Source organism: Fukomys damarensis, unplaced genomic scaffold (assembly GCF_012274545.1).
Source record: "Fukomys damarensis isolate Sample0158 unplaced genomic scaffold, DMR_v1.0_HiC HiC_scaffold_22, whole genome shotgun sequence".
In the NCBI taxonomy this organism is placed as follows: domain Eukaryota; kingdom Metazoa; phylum Chordata; class Mammalia; order Rodentia; family Bathyergidae; genus Fukomys; species Fukomys damarensis.
This window is the reverse complement of record NW_022900934.1, coordinates 195,815-208,429: the sequence shown is the minus strand read 5'-3', so window position 1 is coordinate 208,429 and position 12,615 is coordinate 195,815. Positions and strand designations below refer to the sequence as shown.

General features: G+C 57.0%; 2 protein-coding genes across 12 annotated transcripts in view; one reads left to right on the top strand and one right to left on the bottom strand.

Annotated features, from left to right (window-relative positions):
- The window catches only part of LOC104868576 (transcription elongation factor A protein 2), a 50,968-nt gene that overhangs the window by 24,993 nt on the left and 13,360 nt on the right, over positions 1–12,615 (top strand). Inside the window, exons 1-9 of one of the 3 annotated variants that reach the window (XM_033767207.1) lie at positions 7–25; positions 1,963–2,025; positions 2,333–2,438; positions 3,439–3,529; positions 4,459–4,589; positions 4,838–4,894; positions 5,302–5,456; positions 5,530–5,676; positions 6,492–6,563. In XM_033767207.1, the coding sequence (XP_033623098.1) occupies positions 1,972–2,025; positions 2,333–2,438; positions 3,439–3,529; positions 4,459–4,589; positions 4,838–4,894; positions 5,302–5,456; positions 5,530–5,676; positions 6,492–6,563 (813 nt within the window). In that variant the 5' untranslated portion in view covers positions 7–25; positions 1,963–1,971. Of the gene's footprint in view, positions 1–6; positions 26–1,962; positions 2,026–2,332; positions 2,439–3,438; positions 3,530–4,458; positions 4,590–4,837; positions 4,895–5,301; positions 5,457–5,529; positions 5,677–6,491; positions 6,564–6,783; positions 6,958–12,615 lie in introns of those variants that run through there. The other 2 variants (XM_033767204.1, XM_033767205.1) reach the window with 2 other exon arrangements.
- On the bottom strand, positions 7,364–12,580 carry Rgs19 (regulator of G protein signaling 19). Of its 9 annotated transcripts, none has more exons than XM_010633412.3 (6): positions 12,163–12,262; positions 10,074–10,171; positions 9,785–9,906; positions 8,720–8,794; positions 8,407–8,644; positions 7,364–8,334 (listed from the first exon to the last, which is right to left on the bottom strand). In XM_010633412.3, exons 2-6 carry the CDS (start codon positions 10,101–10,103, stop codon positions 8,143–8,145), a joined length of 657 nt encoding a protein of 218 aa, XP_010631714.1. In that variant the 5' UTR covers positions 10,104–10,171; positions 12,163–12,262; the 3' UTR covers positions 7,364–8,142. The 9 variants fall into 9 exon arrangements, with proteins under 9 accessions (XP_010631714.1, XP_010631705.1, XP_010631710.1 ...); XM_010633408.3 differs by having other exon boundaries at positions 7,365–8,334; positions 8,407–8,641; XM_010633403.3 differs by lacking the exon at positions 10,074–10,171 and having other exon boundaries at positions 12,163–12,320.

Sequence of the window (12,615 nt, the reverse complement as noted above, 5' to 3'; positions counted from 1 at the left end):
TCTGTCCCCATCCTACAAGAACCAGGTTTCTCTAATAAATTGTCTCTCTCCCTTAGCCAGCAGCCAGTCGGTTTGGGCAGATGGCAGAGACTCTGGGAAGAGCTCGTGGGCTTTAGGAGACCCCAGAGGAGGGCCGGCTCTGACCCTGCTGCCTGGCTTCTTGCCTGCCTAGCGCTGAACCTCGGAGGTGGTGTGTGAAGCCTCCCAGGTCCAGCCCAGCTTCTGACACTGACAATCTTAGCAGCTTTGCGGGGAGCATCTTTAGTGTATGGTACCTGCATCTTGTCTGGTGTGGGTAGGGAGGGGTTGGAGAGGTAGTGGATAAGCTTCTAGACACTGCCCTCCCTGGAGACGGTTGCCGGGGGAGCCCAGAACAGTGAGGGGCTGAGTCACTGGCTTTTGAGGCCTGCACAGTCTTCCCAGGACTGTGCCTGCAGTGGAGGTGGAGGGGTGGCTTTTTTCATTGTGCGAGGTTGAGCCTGGACTGCTTGCTGTTGGGCAGAGTTCCTGGCTGGGGCCTACACTGGAAGGTGGCAGGGTCTCACATATTTATTTGTGCTGAAAAGAATTCATCCATGACTGCACACACCCCTGGGCACTGTGGGCCTTAGAGCAATGAGCTGCTTGTTGATCAGAGAAGGGTGGTGCTTCCCTTCTTGCAGGAGACAAACCTAAACCACAAATGTGCAAGGTGGGTGTGGGTGTGGGTATGGGTTGGGAACCCAACTTCATGGTGGAAGCACAGCCTGCATGGGACTGCAGGAGACACATAGATGGGAGACTGCAGAGGCCCAGGGGCATGCAGCACCCGAGAGGCATCTTGGGGAGGTGGGGCATGTTTAGGGGTTTTTATTCCCTTGGTCCTGTGTCCACTGTGGAAGCTGTGTCACCCAGTACTCAGGGTCTGCTGTCGGCAAGAGTGCCATTAGCCCTGGAGATCATCTGTCCCCTCAGAAGGTCACCTCAGGGCTGGTCTCTCCACAGCCTAGGGGGCAGAACCTGGTGAGGGTGAGGAGGAACTGCAGCCTGAGCAGAAAAGCCACACAGATTGGGGGGCAGGCCCAACTCCTCCCACAGCCTCAGGTGCCAGTCATCTGAGAGGAGGGGTGGTTGTCTGCCCCCTTGTGGTGTGGGGAGACACGCATGAACACACAGGATCAAGCCATATGGTCTGTGAGCAGGGCAGAGTGGGGTAGTGCATGAGCCCATCAGGTTCTAAGTTGGAAAAGGTGTTTGAATGAAGCTTTGGGGGGATGTGAGCTTTGTCAGTGTGTTGGGAAGGGGATCGGGGCAAAGTGTCTTCCAGGGCAGGGGTCCTGGGGTGGTCACTTGGCACCCGTAAGGAACATTGAGGAGGGATGGCTTGTCTGCACAGGTTCTGAGAACACTGAGGGACGAAGATCTTGGAAAGGCAGAGGAAGGAGAACAGGGAGGTCTGTTGCAATATCCAGAGGAGGAGTGGTGGCCAGCTGTGGGCCTTGGTGCTGGCTGTGGCTGTGAGGAGCGGAGGTAGCCTGAGGGTCAGCCTGTCCTCACTGGCAGTGAGCACTCTTGGGAGCAACTGCCCTCACCCCTGGAGCATGGCTGGGATGGGGCCAGTGGTGGAAACACTGAGCTAAATCCCCAGCCTGGCATTTCTACTCTTGGTATTCAGTGACCTGAAGTGGTTATAGTGAGGTCAGAAAAGTTTTTGCTATGGATTCGGTTTGGGAAGCCATGTGAACTGAGGAGCAGGACTGCGGAGCTGCTTCCCTTCTCACTCCTGTCTAGGGTGGGGGTTGTGCGGGACCCTGCCATGGTGCAGGAACAAGTGTGCAGAGCCCTGAGGACTTCAGGTAGAGGATTGTGGTTTCTTTCTGATAATCCAAATTGTTACTGCCTTTTGTCCCTCCAGTGGGCAGTAGGAAGTGGAATTGTCCACTGAGGTCTAAAGTCCTTTATGAAGGTCCCTTCTCCTTCCAGGAGGGAGCCATGGACCTGCTGCGGGAGCTGAAGGCCATGCCTATCACGCTGCACCTGCTCCAGGTAGGCCCTGCCTGCCCCAAATTGGGACAGCTACGGGGACAGCAGCACCAAGGGCATCTGGCACAGCTTCTGTGGTTCTCCCCACTAAGGCCTTGATTGTCACAAACACCTGTTATTAGGAGAGGGTTCTTGCCTTCCTCTGGTACTTGATGAGTCTGGGAGGGGATGCCTGAGATGTCACCCTTTCCTGGGTTCCACATGGGACAGTTGTTAACCTCTCCTGGGCCGGTCCCTAGCCCCTGCCCTGTGGGTCTGGCCCTGGGGTGCCACCCCCACTGCCTCCCAACCCAGGCTGCTTGCCTTGCAGTCCACCCGTGTTGGGATGTCTGTCAACTCCCTGCGGAAGCAGAGCTCGGACGAGGAGGTCATTGCACTGGCCAAGTCTCTCATCAAGTCCTGGAAGAAGCTCCTGGGTGCGGGTCAGGCCTTGAGGGCCAAGTGCTGGGGCAGCGGACACCCAAGAAGTGTGGGGTCTTTGTTGCTTGGCACAGGATATGGTGCTGGTCATACTACCCAGAACCTGGGCTCCTGGGAGTGGGTCCAGATGAATTTGGGGCAGGAGGTGCTCATCTTGGTGCTAGAAGTGGATGGGTAGGTGCCCATCAGTAGCAGTTGGAAGAGGTGGCTAGGGAAGGCCTGATTTTTGGGGCAAGGAGGTATGCAGGAGAAAGTGTTCCATGTAGAACAGGGAGAAAGAGTTGAGGCCAGGTGTTGGGCTGCAGCATCAAGGGCATCAGAAGCTCTAGAAGGAAGGGGCCAAATGGCAGTTCTTACAGAGGAGAATGGCAAGGCTAGGATGTGCAGGAAATGCATGCAGATAGGAGAGACAGAGAGAGAGAGAGAGAGAGAGAGAGAGAGAGAGAGAGAGAGAGAGAGAGAGAGGGAGAGCGCTAGGGCCACCACACAGAGAAGGGCTGGGAAGACAGTGGCCCCTTCCTGGGGAACAGAATAGCTGAGTTGCAGAGGAGGCAGCTCTACATCTGGACTCTGGAAGTGTCCCAGCCTCTCCTGGGCTTTGTCCATACCCTTGGGGCCAGCCACTGGTGTGACCATTGGCATGTGAGTGGCACAAGCATATCTTGGTTCCTTGTGAAGGCCTGGGCAGGCTCTATCCAAGTTTGGGCTTGGGAGAAGCCTTGTGGGGCACATGCTTCGTCTTTCTGGTTGAGGATGGGGGCAGGAGAGTGGCCTCCAGGATGGCTTGCTTGGGTGGGGTGTGTGAGGGTCAGGGTCTAGGGAGGCTGATGGGCTTGGTGAGGGGAGAGAGACCTGTTGGCAGGAGGACCTGGTACCTTGCACTTTTGGCTGGGCTGGGAGCAGGGGCAGTGGGGATGGTGGTCTAGCCGAGGCTGGGACCTACTCCTGTTCACCTGTCCCTGACCAATCTGTCCCCTTCTTTTCTGACAATGACAGATGTTTCTGATGCTAAAACCAGGGATCGAGGGAGGGACACATCTCTACCCACATCGTCCACAAAGAATGCCTCAGAGGTCATGGACCCCAGGTAGCACACCTGAAGGAGGGGCACACTTTCCTGTCTGCTGGCCTCCATTTCCTCAACTGAGCCATATGCCTGGATGCTTCTCTGAGGGAGGGTCTTTCTCTGGACGGCCATGTCCTAGGTTGGATCATAGCTGAGATCCCTTGCCCCAACCATCTGAGATAGGTGGCCATGTCTTCTGTGCTGTCAGGGAGACCCCTGCCATCTTCCTCAGCAGAGAGCTGCTGCAGGCTCTGAGCTGGCCTAAGGAAAACCTCTGCCTACTTCTCCTGTGACCCTCCCGAGTGGTTTTCATTGGCCTGTTCTGCTGGACTCCCTCAGCCTGGTGTCACTCAAGGACGGGACCCTTCCCACAAAGTTCAGCCGGGAACCAAAGGTGGCTGCCTGGCTCCCCTTTCCACCTTTGCATATGCATGTGACCACCACTGCCTCAGGAGCAGTGTTCAGGGTCCTGTTGCTGGGTGGTACAGGGTGTTCCCAGCGATATGCTGTAGTGGAGAGCCGCTTTGCTTCTGACCAGACTGGGTAACAGTGGCTGGGCCCAGGCCAGAACAGGGTGAGCTCAGGACCACTGGTATGAATTTGCATTGGGAGTTCATCTGTATACTGCATGGTTGATTGTGCTCCAGGAAGTCGCCTGCTTCTGCTAATGTCTATACAGCCATGAGGGAACCCACCCTATTCATTTGGGGAATAAGTCCCCACCCATCAGGGACCCCATGATCCACTTTCCCCCTCTGATTAGCTGGGCAGATCTCATGGGCACACTGGGCTTGAATGAAGCTGATCTCAGCCATGCTGGGATCTGTAGGTAGAGCAAATGGGCTGTGGGGGTAGGAAAGGTGTTCTGACACTTGTTTTTCTTGGGGGCTGGCATCTTACTGAGGTGCCTGTGGCCTTGCATCTGAGCCGCATGCACTGTCTCTCTTCAGCCGGAAGAGGCTGGACCTGCCCAGGATGTCATCCACTCCAAGGATCACCACATTCCCTCCGGTGCCCGTTACTTGTGACGCTGTACGCAACAAGTGCCGTGAGATGCTAACCACCGCCCTGCAAACAGACCGTGAGTGCTCAATAGCCCTGGCCCCTGACCTGCCCTGCTGTACAGCACAGCCTGGGCAGCTGCCACTACACAGGCCTCCTCCCCTGCCTGCTGTCCTACCCCTAGGCATAGGCAGGGGCTCCTTAGGGTTGCCAAGCACCTGGATCCTGGGTAATACCTCCCAGGGATGTGAGTGTCCCCTCTAGCCACCAGTGTGCTGTGCAGGCAGAGAAGCCAGTTGGATGGCTAGCGAGGGCTCCCTCTTGCAGATGACCATGTGGCAGTCAGTGCAGACTGTGAGCGTCTATCGGCTCAGATCGAGGAGTATATCCTTTGTGCAGACCTTGTGGGGCCAAGGCTTCAGGTGGAGTCTGTAGGCCACTGGACCTGGCTCCCTCTGGTGGCTGCTGGACACCACTGCCGAGCTGCCAGTACCCTCTCTGGGCTATATCCTGCCTTTTCCTGGGGTGTTTGTGTGTGTGTGTTTGGTGGGGGGCGTCTTGCCCCAGCAGGGTCCTCCCTGGATGGGCCAAGTGGTGGTTCTGCTTGCTGATGAGGCCTATGCCTCAGCCAGGAGTGGGTGTAGGGAAGTGAGGTGCTGTAGCCTCCAGCTCTGCACCAGGCCCAGGTCTGGGGACTGACCTTGGTAGGGCTGAGCGGAACGTCCCCCACATGGCCCCCTGAAAGGTTGGTACAGTTCATTGGCTTCAGATGGGTCCTTAAACACCTGCACGCATCTTCCTGGATGTGGGAAACACAGACATGAAGTACAAGAATCGTGTGAGGAGCCGTATCTCCAACCTGAAAGATGCCAAGAACCCAGTGCTTCGGAGGAATGTGCTATGTGGTGCCATAACACCCCAGCAGATTGCGGTGATGACATCGGAGGTGAGCCCCCACAGGAGAGACTGGGGGCTGCTTCTGCAGAGCTGCAGGCTAAGTACTTGGCCCCTCACCGCAGGAGATGGCGAGTGATGAGCTGAAGGAGATCCGTAAGGCCATGACCAAGGAGGCCATCCGGGAGCACCAGATGGCCCGCACGGGTGGCACACAGACTGACTTGTTCACCTGTGGCAAGTGCAGAAAGAAGAACTGCACCTACACGCAGGCAAGTGGTCTTTTGTCCATGTTGCACTCTTCTTGGAGCCCATCCTGTCCCCACCTCTGTCTGGCCAGGGGCCACCCTTACACCTGCAAAATAGTGCCAGAGCAGGGATCCAGTGTTGGTTCCAGTCTTCAGGAATCGCCACTTTCATTTAGGACCCCTAACCTATCAGCAGCACCTCAGGTGGTAGATCCCATGTGTTCTGGAGTGCTGAAGCTGGGGTCCTGATCCTGCCCAGCAGATGAGGTGTCATTACAGGCAGGAGGGTGGTGTATGCTGCCTGACAACAGCCACAGGACACCGACCCTGCTGTGGAACTGGATATTGAGATGCTTGGGGAGATTGTGTGGACCCCGAGATGCTGGGGGCTTGGGAAGAGTGGAAGGGAGGCTGTGGCTAGTGGAGCTTCTTGAGAGAGGTGCTGGAAACTGCCGTCTCCCTCTTTGGGCTGTAGGGGAGCCCTGTGTGTACAGTGCTGGGTTGGTGCCACTGCCAGGACTGGCCCTGGTCCTTCTGGAAAGGAGGCACAGCCACTGGAATCCCTGTAGTCCTCCCTCCATGGGCCTCAACTGTTGGGGTCCTTTCTACCTTTACCTCCAGCCTGGGCTCTGCGTAGGCCCTTTATGCCAACATGAGGGTCTATGTGGTTGTGGCCTACCTACCCTGTAGGGCCAACAGTGGAATGCTGGGGTCACTGGGCAGCCTGAGATCAGGTCATGCACTGGGGCTCAGGGGCTAATAAGCCCCACACTGCTGCAGAGAGCTTACCCCTCTGCAGCAGAGCCTGGTGTGACTGCAGGGTGCCACCCCCCCCATAGGTGCAGACTCGTAGCTCTGATGAGCCCATGACCACCTTTGTTGTCTGCAATGAGTGTGGAAACCGCTGGAAGGTAAGTGGGTGGGCCCACACTGACCCCTCTAGCCCATTCTCTCGAGATTGGTGTCTTAGCTCAAGGGGAGCCTATGGTGTGGACCAAGGCTAGCCATGCTCAGCTAGCCTACTGGGAGTCTGGATAGAGAATGGGAGCCCACTACCTGGGTGACTGTCCTGCCTCTGCCCTGGGGGTCAAGTAGGGCCGTAGCTGGATGCCCCTCCCTGCCTTCATGCAGTTCTGCTGAGCCCTCATGCAGATATGCTGCAGCCCCAGGCCATGGCCTCCCGCATTCCTGGTGGACACAAGCTTCTCTGGAGACCCCTCAGAAGGTGGCACACCTGCTTCAGCTTGCCTCCTTGGCATGCACTGTTCTGCCTTTTGCCCCATTATTAAATGTTTTGTTTCAACATCTTGCCATCCTTGGACCTTACTCCTGGTGGGCTAACATAGGTAGGCCCCATCCTCTGTCTGGTCCATCTTCTGTACTGTGAACACCCCTCCTCCTTGGGTTCAGGCAATGCTTGGCTTAGCCCTGGAGGGACAGCGCTGGAGGCAAGCACTGGGCCAGCAGAGATCACCTGTGCTGATTCTAGGATGCTGGGATATGAGTGTCTCAAGTGAGACCTTTGGTACCTACTAGGGACCCCTGTCCAAGGCAACACTTTTGTTGGTTGTTGCTTTGAGACGATCTCACTATGTAGTTCAAGTTGGCTTTTATAGTCCAGGCTGGCCTCAAATTTGTAGTGATCCTACCTCAGCCGCCAGAGTACTGGGATTATAGACATGTGATACCATGAATGGCTCTGTGGCAACACTTCTGGTCGCATCTCAAACATTCACGAGGGCTGGCCCCACCTCAGGGCTCAGAAGGCTTAGGCCAGGAGACAGCTCATGGGGCAGGTGGAGCAGTTACCCACTGGGGCCATTGCTGTGCAGGAATTGGGTAGAGCCCAGGGTAGGGGCAGAGTCTGCAATGATTCCTCTTCTCTAATCAACCCAAAAATGGGAATAAACAGAGAGGCTCCCATTTTGAAAACATCTTCAAGGATAAGATCCTGTTTTTAGGGGGCAGAGAAATGGAAAAAGTATTTTTTCTTTTTTTTCTCTTTTTTCTGATAAAACATACAGCAAGGATATGTTTCCAGGTTTAAAGTTCATGAACATGTAAAATATAATCAGGTCCTGTCACTTAAGCCTGGTTCTGAGGTTCCACATCTGGTTCTGAGGTTCTAGGTCTGGTTCTGGGGTGCAGACAGCTCAAGTAGAAGTGTGTCCTGCTACAAAGCAGATGGTGTACAGGCTCTGTTCTCCCCCAGAGGCATGTCCTGGGTGCATGGCTGCCTGGAGAAGGCCTTATCAGGCTGTGGGCCCAAGGTACATCCTGGGGCTGTCGGGAGTGCTAGGCTTACAGCTTCAGGCCCTGTGGCTGGAGCTCCTGTTGGACCAGGGAAGATGGAGCCAGGGGGTGTGGCACTTCACACTGGGACTGGGTCTGCTTCCAGGGTTTGGGACCCTCATCCAGCCAGGTGGAGCCATGGCCGTGAGCCTGGACTCTGCCAATAAGCAAGTGGAGTATCTGTGCCATGGCAGTGGGCTAGGCCTCAGAGGAGGGCTGTGGGGGCTCTGGGAGCAGCAGAGCACGGTAGGTGGGGGAGCTGAGGAAGCGAGGGTAGGAGTCCCGGTGCATAAGAGTGTAGATTTGCATCTGTGCATCATCAAACGTGTGTGCAGATGGCTCCTGCATCTTCCTGTTGATGCCCTCCCGTACTCGGGAGTCCAGGCTCACCTGTGGGACAGGGCACTGAGGTCAGAGGATGCCTGCCCAAGACAGCCCCACCCATCCCAGCAGCCAGCGCACCTCTTTGGGCGAGAGGATGGACACATAGTCCTCATAGATGAGTCGTGCCTTCTCATCTACCACATGCTGGTTGGCTTCTGCCTTCAGCTCCTCACAGGCTAGCCAGAAAAGCATATTCTCCTCACTGTACTCTGTGCGCAGGAATGCCCGGAACACGCTTCGGCCCGCGGGGCTGTGCATCAGCTTGTCAAAGGACTGCGCCCAGCTCTGCACCTCCTCAGGGCTTGGTGGGGCACTGCTGGTATTGGGACAGGGTGTCATATCTGGCTCTACCCCACCCCGCAACACGTGTGCACGCTGAGGCCAGACTCACCAGGCTTCGCAGCTGGAGAGGGGCTGCAGCTTGCTCTCACGGGACGCCCTCCATGCTCGTTGCCGCTCTTGATTCCTGGCAGCAGATGAAGGTGTGGATGTCCTGGGCACCACCAGGCCCAGACATGGGACTTGACACATAGGCAAGCATGACACATGGGAGTCTGCTACAGGGAGTGAAGCCCCTGCAGTTGGCCCTTTTTGCACCTCCTTGTCCTGACCTTAGTGCCAGGCCAGCCTTGGCCCTTTTCCTCCTGGTCAGCAGTTTGACCATCTATGTTTCTGGGACTCTGCGGGGTCCTGGTGTCTCTTCCTTTCCCTGGTCTACTGTATATGACCCTGTTCCTCAGCCTGTCCTTGGTTTATCCCTTTCTTTTTTTTTTTTTTTTTACCGGGAATGGAAGGTTCATCGCTTTCTTAAAGAGGCCATCAGCAGACCCATAGTGTAGGGCCAATGCCAGCAATATGACTTGCTGGCTGATGTAGGGTGGCAGCCCCCTCCCTGGGTTTGCACCTGTCTGGTCTTGAAGCCTGACCCCTGGACCCTAGTCCATGTCCACCTGACCAATCCATCACTTGACAAAAGTCTAAACAAACTCAGACCTTGTTCCTTCTCAGTAGCAACACAGCCCTTGCTCCACATCCTGCTGCCTCCCATCCCTGTATCTTGCCTGGACTCAGGACTCACCTGCTTACTGTTTAGCAGACACCATGGGGTTCCCAAGCCTGGGTAGGGCCAGGCCTCTCTTTAAGGCCTGGCCAGCTTCATCCTCCTAGGAAATCCTAGAAGTCCCACTCCTGCCTCACACAGATGCTCAAAGACATCAGCACCTTTGTGCCTCAGGGCCTTCTGCTCCCTCCTTTGGGTCTGTTCCAATTGCACCCCACTGTAGTCTGGACTAGCTTGTTCACTATAGTTCTCCAGCAGTTGCTGGACAGGATGGTGCTGAGCTGGCAGAGGCAGCCTGCCCATAGGTGATGTCTTGGAGGCCACTAGAAGGCCTGGGGAGCAGGGCCCTGCGTCTGCCCCCCTCCCTGAGCAAATTGTGTCCCCAGGCTCACATACCAAGAGCAGCTGCAACAGCAGCACCAGCACAAGCAGCAGGGGTTGCGGCTGGGGGCCACCCGGGGGGCTGTGTCATGGCTGGACATTGAGGGGGGCCTGTCCGCCTCTTCTGGCCCTGTGTGCTGGGGAAGATGGGGCTGCCTCAGCCTCCCGACCAGAATCCACTGGACACAAAGCTGCTGCACCCCCACGGGCACACTCCTTCCCCCCAGGTATCTGGGATCTCTCAGCAACTCTCCCAGCTTGCCCACCCCACCACCCAGGGAGAGGGCAGGAGGAAGTAGCATACCTGCTTCTCAGACTCATTTGGGGTGGGCATGGGTGGGTGCAGGGGGCTTCCCAGGCTCTGTGGTGCCAGCTCCAGGACCCTCACCACAGCTTGGAGGTCTGGGGAGAGGAGCCGAGGTTCTGACTGAGCATCTGTGACCCCCACCCTGCCTGCCTCTGGGAGGCGTCCTAAGAGGACCTGCCTCTACCTCCCAGCTTGAGCCTGGCTAATGGGCTCTCTGCCGCCAACCCTGGCTGTGTGGGGCATGGTTGGGGGGTAGTGGTCATTACAGAGTGTGCTGTGTTAGCTTCTGGCCCCTCTTTTCAGGCTGGGCCCCAAATGAGGCCCCTAAAGGACACCCCCATCTGCTCAGTGCCAGGGAAGCCGGAAGTCTGGGTTCCTCTTTCTTGGTTTTCAGTGCTCAGCCCCTCCTAAGCTAGTGGCTGGGGGTTCAAACATTAAGACCTCTATGGGTCCAGTCTGGGGTAGGTTGAGTTGCTCCCCATGAGGAGCCCAGAGGACTCTCACCTACTACCCTCCCCGCACTTGGCAGGAATGGTAGGCTAGGCCAACAGCAAGGACTTGATCTGGGAGAGGACTTCCTCCTTGCAGGGAGAGGGGTGTGCACTGGAGAGGGATCTGTGCTGGGGAACAAAGTTTTTGTGTTCCTTGGCTGCTCTTACACCTCTCATGCCTACCCTAGCTTCTCTCTCTCCCTGCTCAAGGCCTTCAGGCTGGTGAAACCCTGAGGCCTGCTAGCTAAGGAAAGGGGCAGCATGGTGGGCTCAGAAGGATGGGGCAAGTGGTTCATCCTTCCCAAACAGTTTGGGCCATACCTTCACAGCAGGGTTCTCAGGGAGCAAAAAAACGTCAACCTGCAAAGCCCACAAATCCCAAGGGCATTGGACAAAAACAAACAAAACAAAAAGCCGGGTGTGGTGGCTGAGGCCTGTAACTCCAGCACTGGAGGCTAAGGCAGGAGCCAACCTGAGCTTCATTGAGTTACAGGCCAACTACATCGCAAGACCCTGTCTCAAAAACAAAAGCAACCAAACAAAAACAAAACCACGGGTGGGTGTTGGAGCAAGGTGGCCAGTCAGTGCCTGGAGGCAGTTTTGAATGTCCCCCCAACCTGTGCCACCTCTGTCCAGGTGAAGCCCTCTCTGAAGTCCTCCATTTTTGCCTCTCAGCAGCAGAGGGCTTGATCTTCCTGCTGCCCCTCCCCCAGCTCATGGCCTTCTAATCCTGTTTCCACCCTTCCTGGAGAACTGACTGGTGGTAAGAAGGGATGATGCTGAGATCTGCATACGTGCGGAACCTATTGGGGGCCTCAGCCCTTCACCACCTGCCCAGCTTCCTCTAAGATCCTGGGTTCCAGGCAAGCAGCTGGGGACACACAAGTAACTGCAGCTGGGTCTCCTTCTGGGGGTCAAATTTCTAGGGAAGGGAAGGGGTGTGGCAGCCTGAGGTCTGGTGGAGCATCCAGAGCCTGTTCTTCCTCCTCCATACCCCCCCCCCCACTGTCCTTTAGAGCCTCCATCTCCAACCCATTCTGCACCAGAGACAGAGATGGTGTGGTCTTCTGTGAGGTGCGGGGCCCTGGTGTTGGGGGCCTTCCTTCCAGCTGTAGGCCCTGGACCTGGGTCACTGCACCTTCTCAGGGGAGTGGGGCCACGCGTGTCCTCCTTTCGGAGGGGGAACGCACAGGGTCTGAACCACTTATTGGGGGGCTCCTCTCACTCCCCAGCCCTGCACGGTCCTCAGGCTGGGAGAGGCCAGACAGAGCAAGTCTGATCTCTGGGGACAGAGGCTCCCTGGAGAGTGGCTGCTGTTCTGCTCCACAGAAGGAAAAAGAACGTCCTGGAGTCTGCCCAGTCCAAAAAAAGAATTTAAAAATGTGACAATCCCAGAGAAAAATGTCATAACCTTTGGGAGGGGCATTGACAGAGGAGCTCTATTCCCATTGCTGTCCTAGCCATACCTTCCCTACCGCACCCCCAGTGGGTCCCTTCCTAGTCTAGAGGAGTCTGTTTCATCTGCAGGATCCCTTTCCCCAGCGTCTCACGCTCCCACCCCTCCCTTAGGTAACTCGCCACAGCGCCCCACTCACCAGCGACCCAAAGGCGGGGCGGGGGCGGGAGGGCCGGGTTCGGTCTGGGCCCCACCCTGGCTGGCCAAGGGGCATGCTCTGCAGCAGCGGGGACTCCAGATCAGACGGCAGGAGGTACTCACTCCTGCGGCGCTCTGGAGGGAGGTTGGGGTCGGGGATGCAGCGCCTCCCCAGGCCCAGCGGCTGCTATACCACACGGGGTGGGGCAGGGGCAGACGAGGTGTCCCGTCTGGCCCCTCCCCGCTAGCCTCTAGGGGTAGGAGACGCGGAAACCTGGGTTCTTCCGGCCCCCACCTTTGGGCAATCACTTCCCCAGGCTCTGAGCTGCAGAAAAAGGGGAACCCTGATGCGCGTCCCCTCCCCCACGCCTGAGGGGCGGGCTCGGTCCCACCAAGGCCCAGGTCCACGTGGGCCCGCGGCTGCAGTCCCAGGAGTGGATCCCCGCGCTAGCTA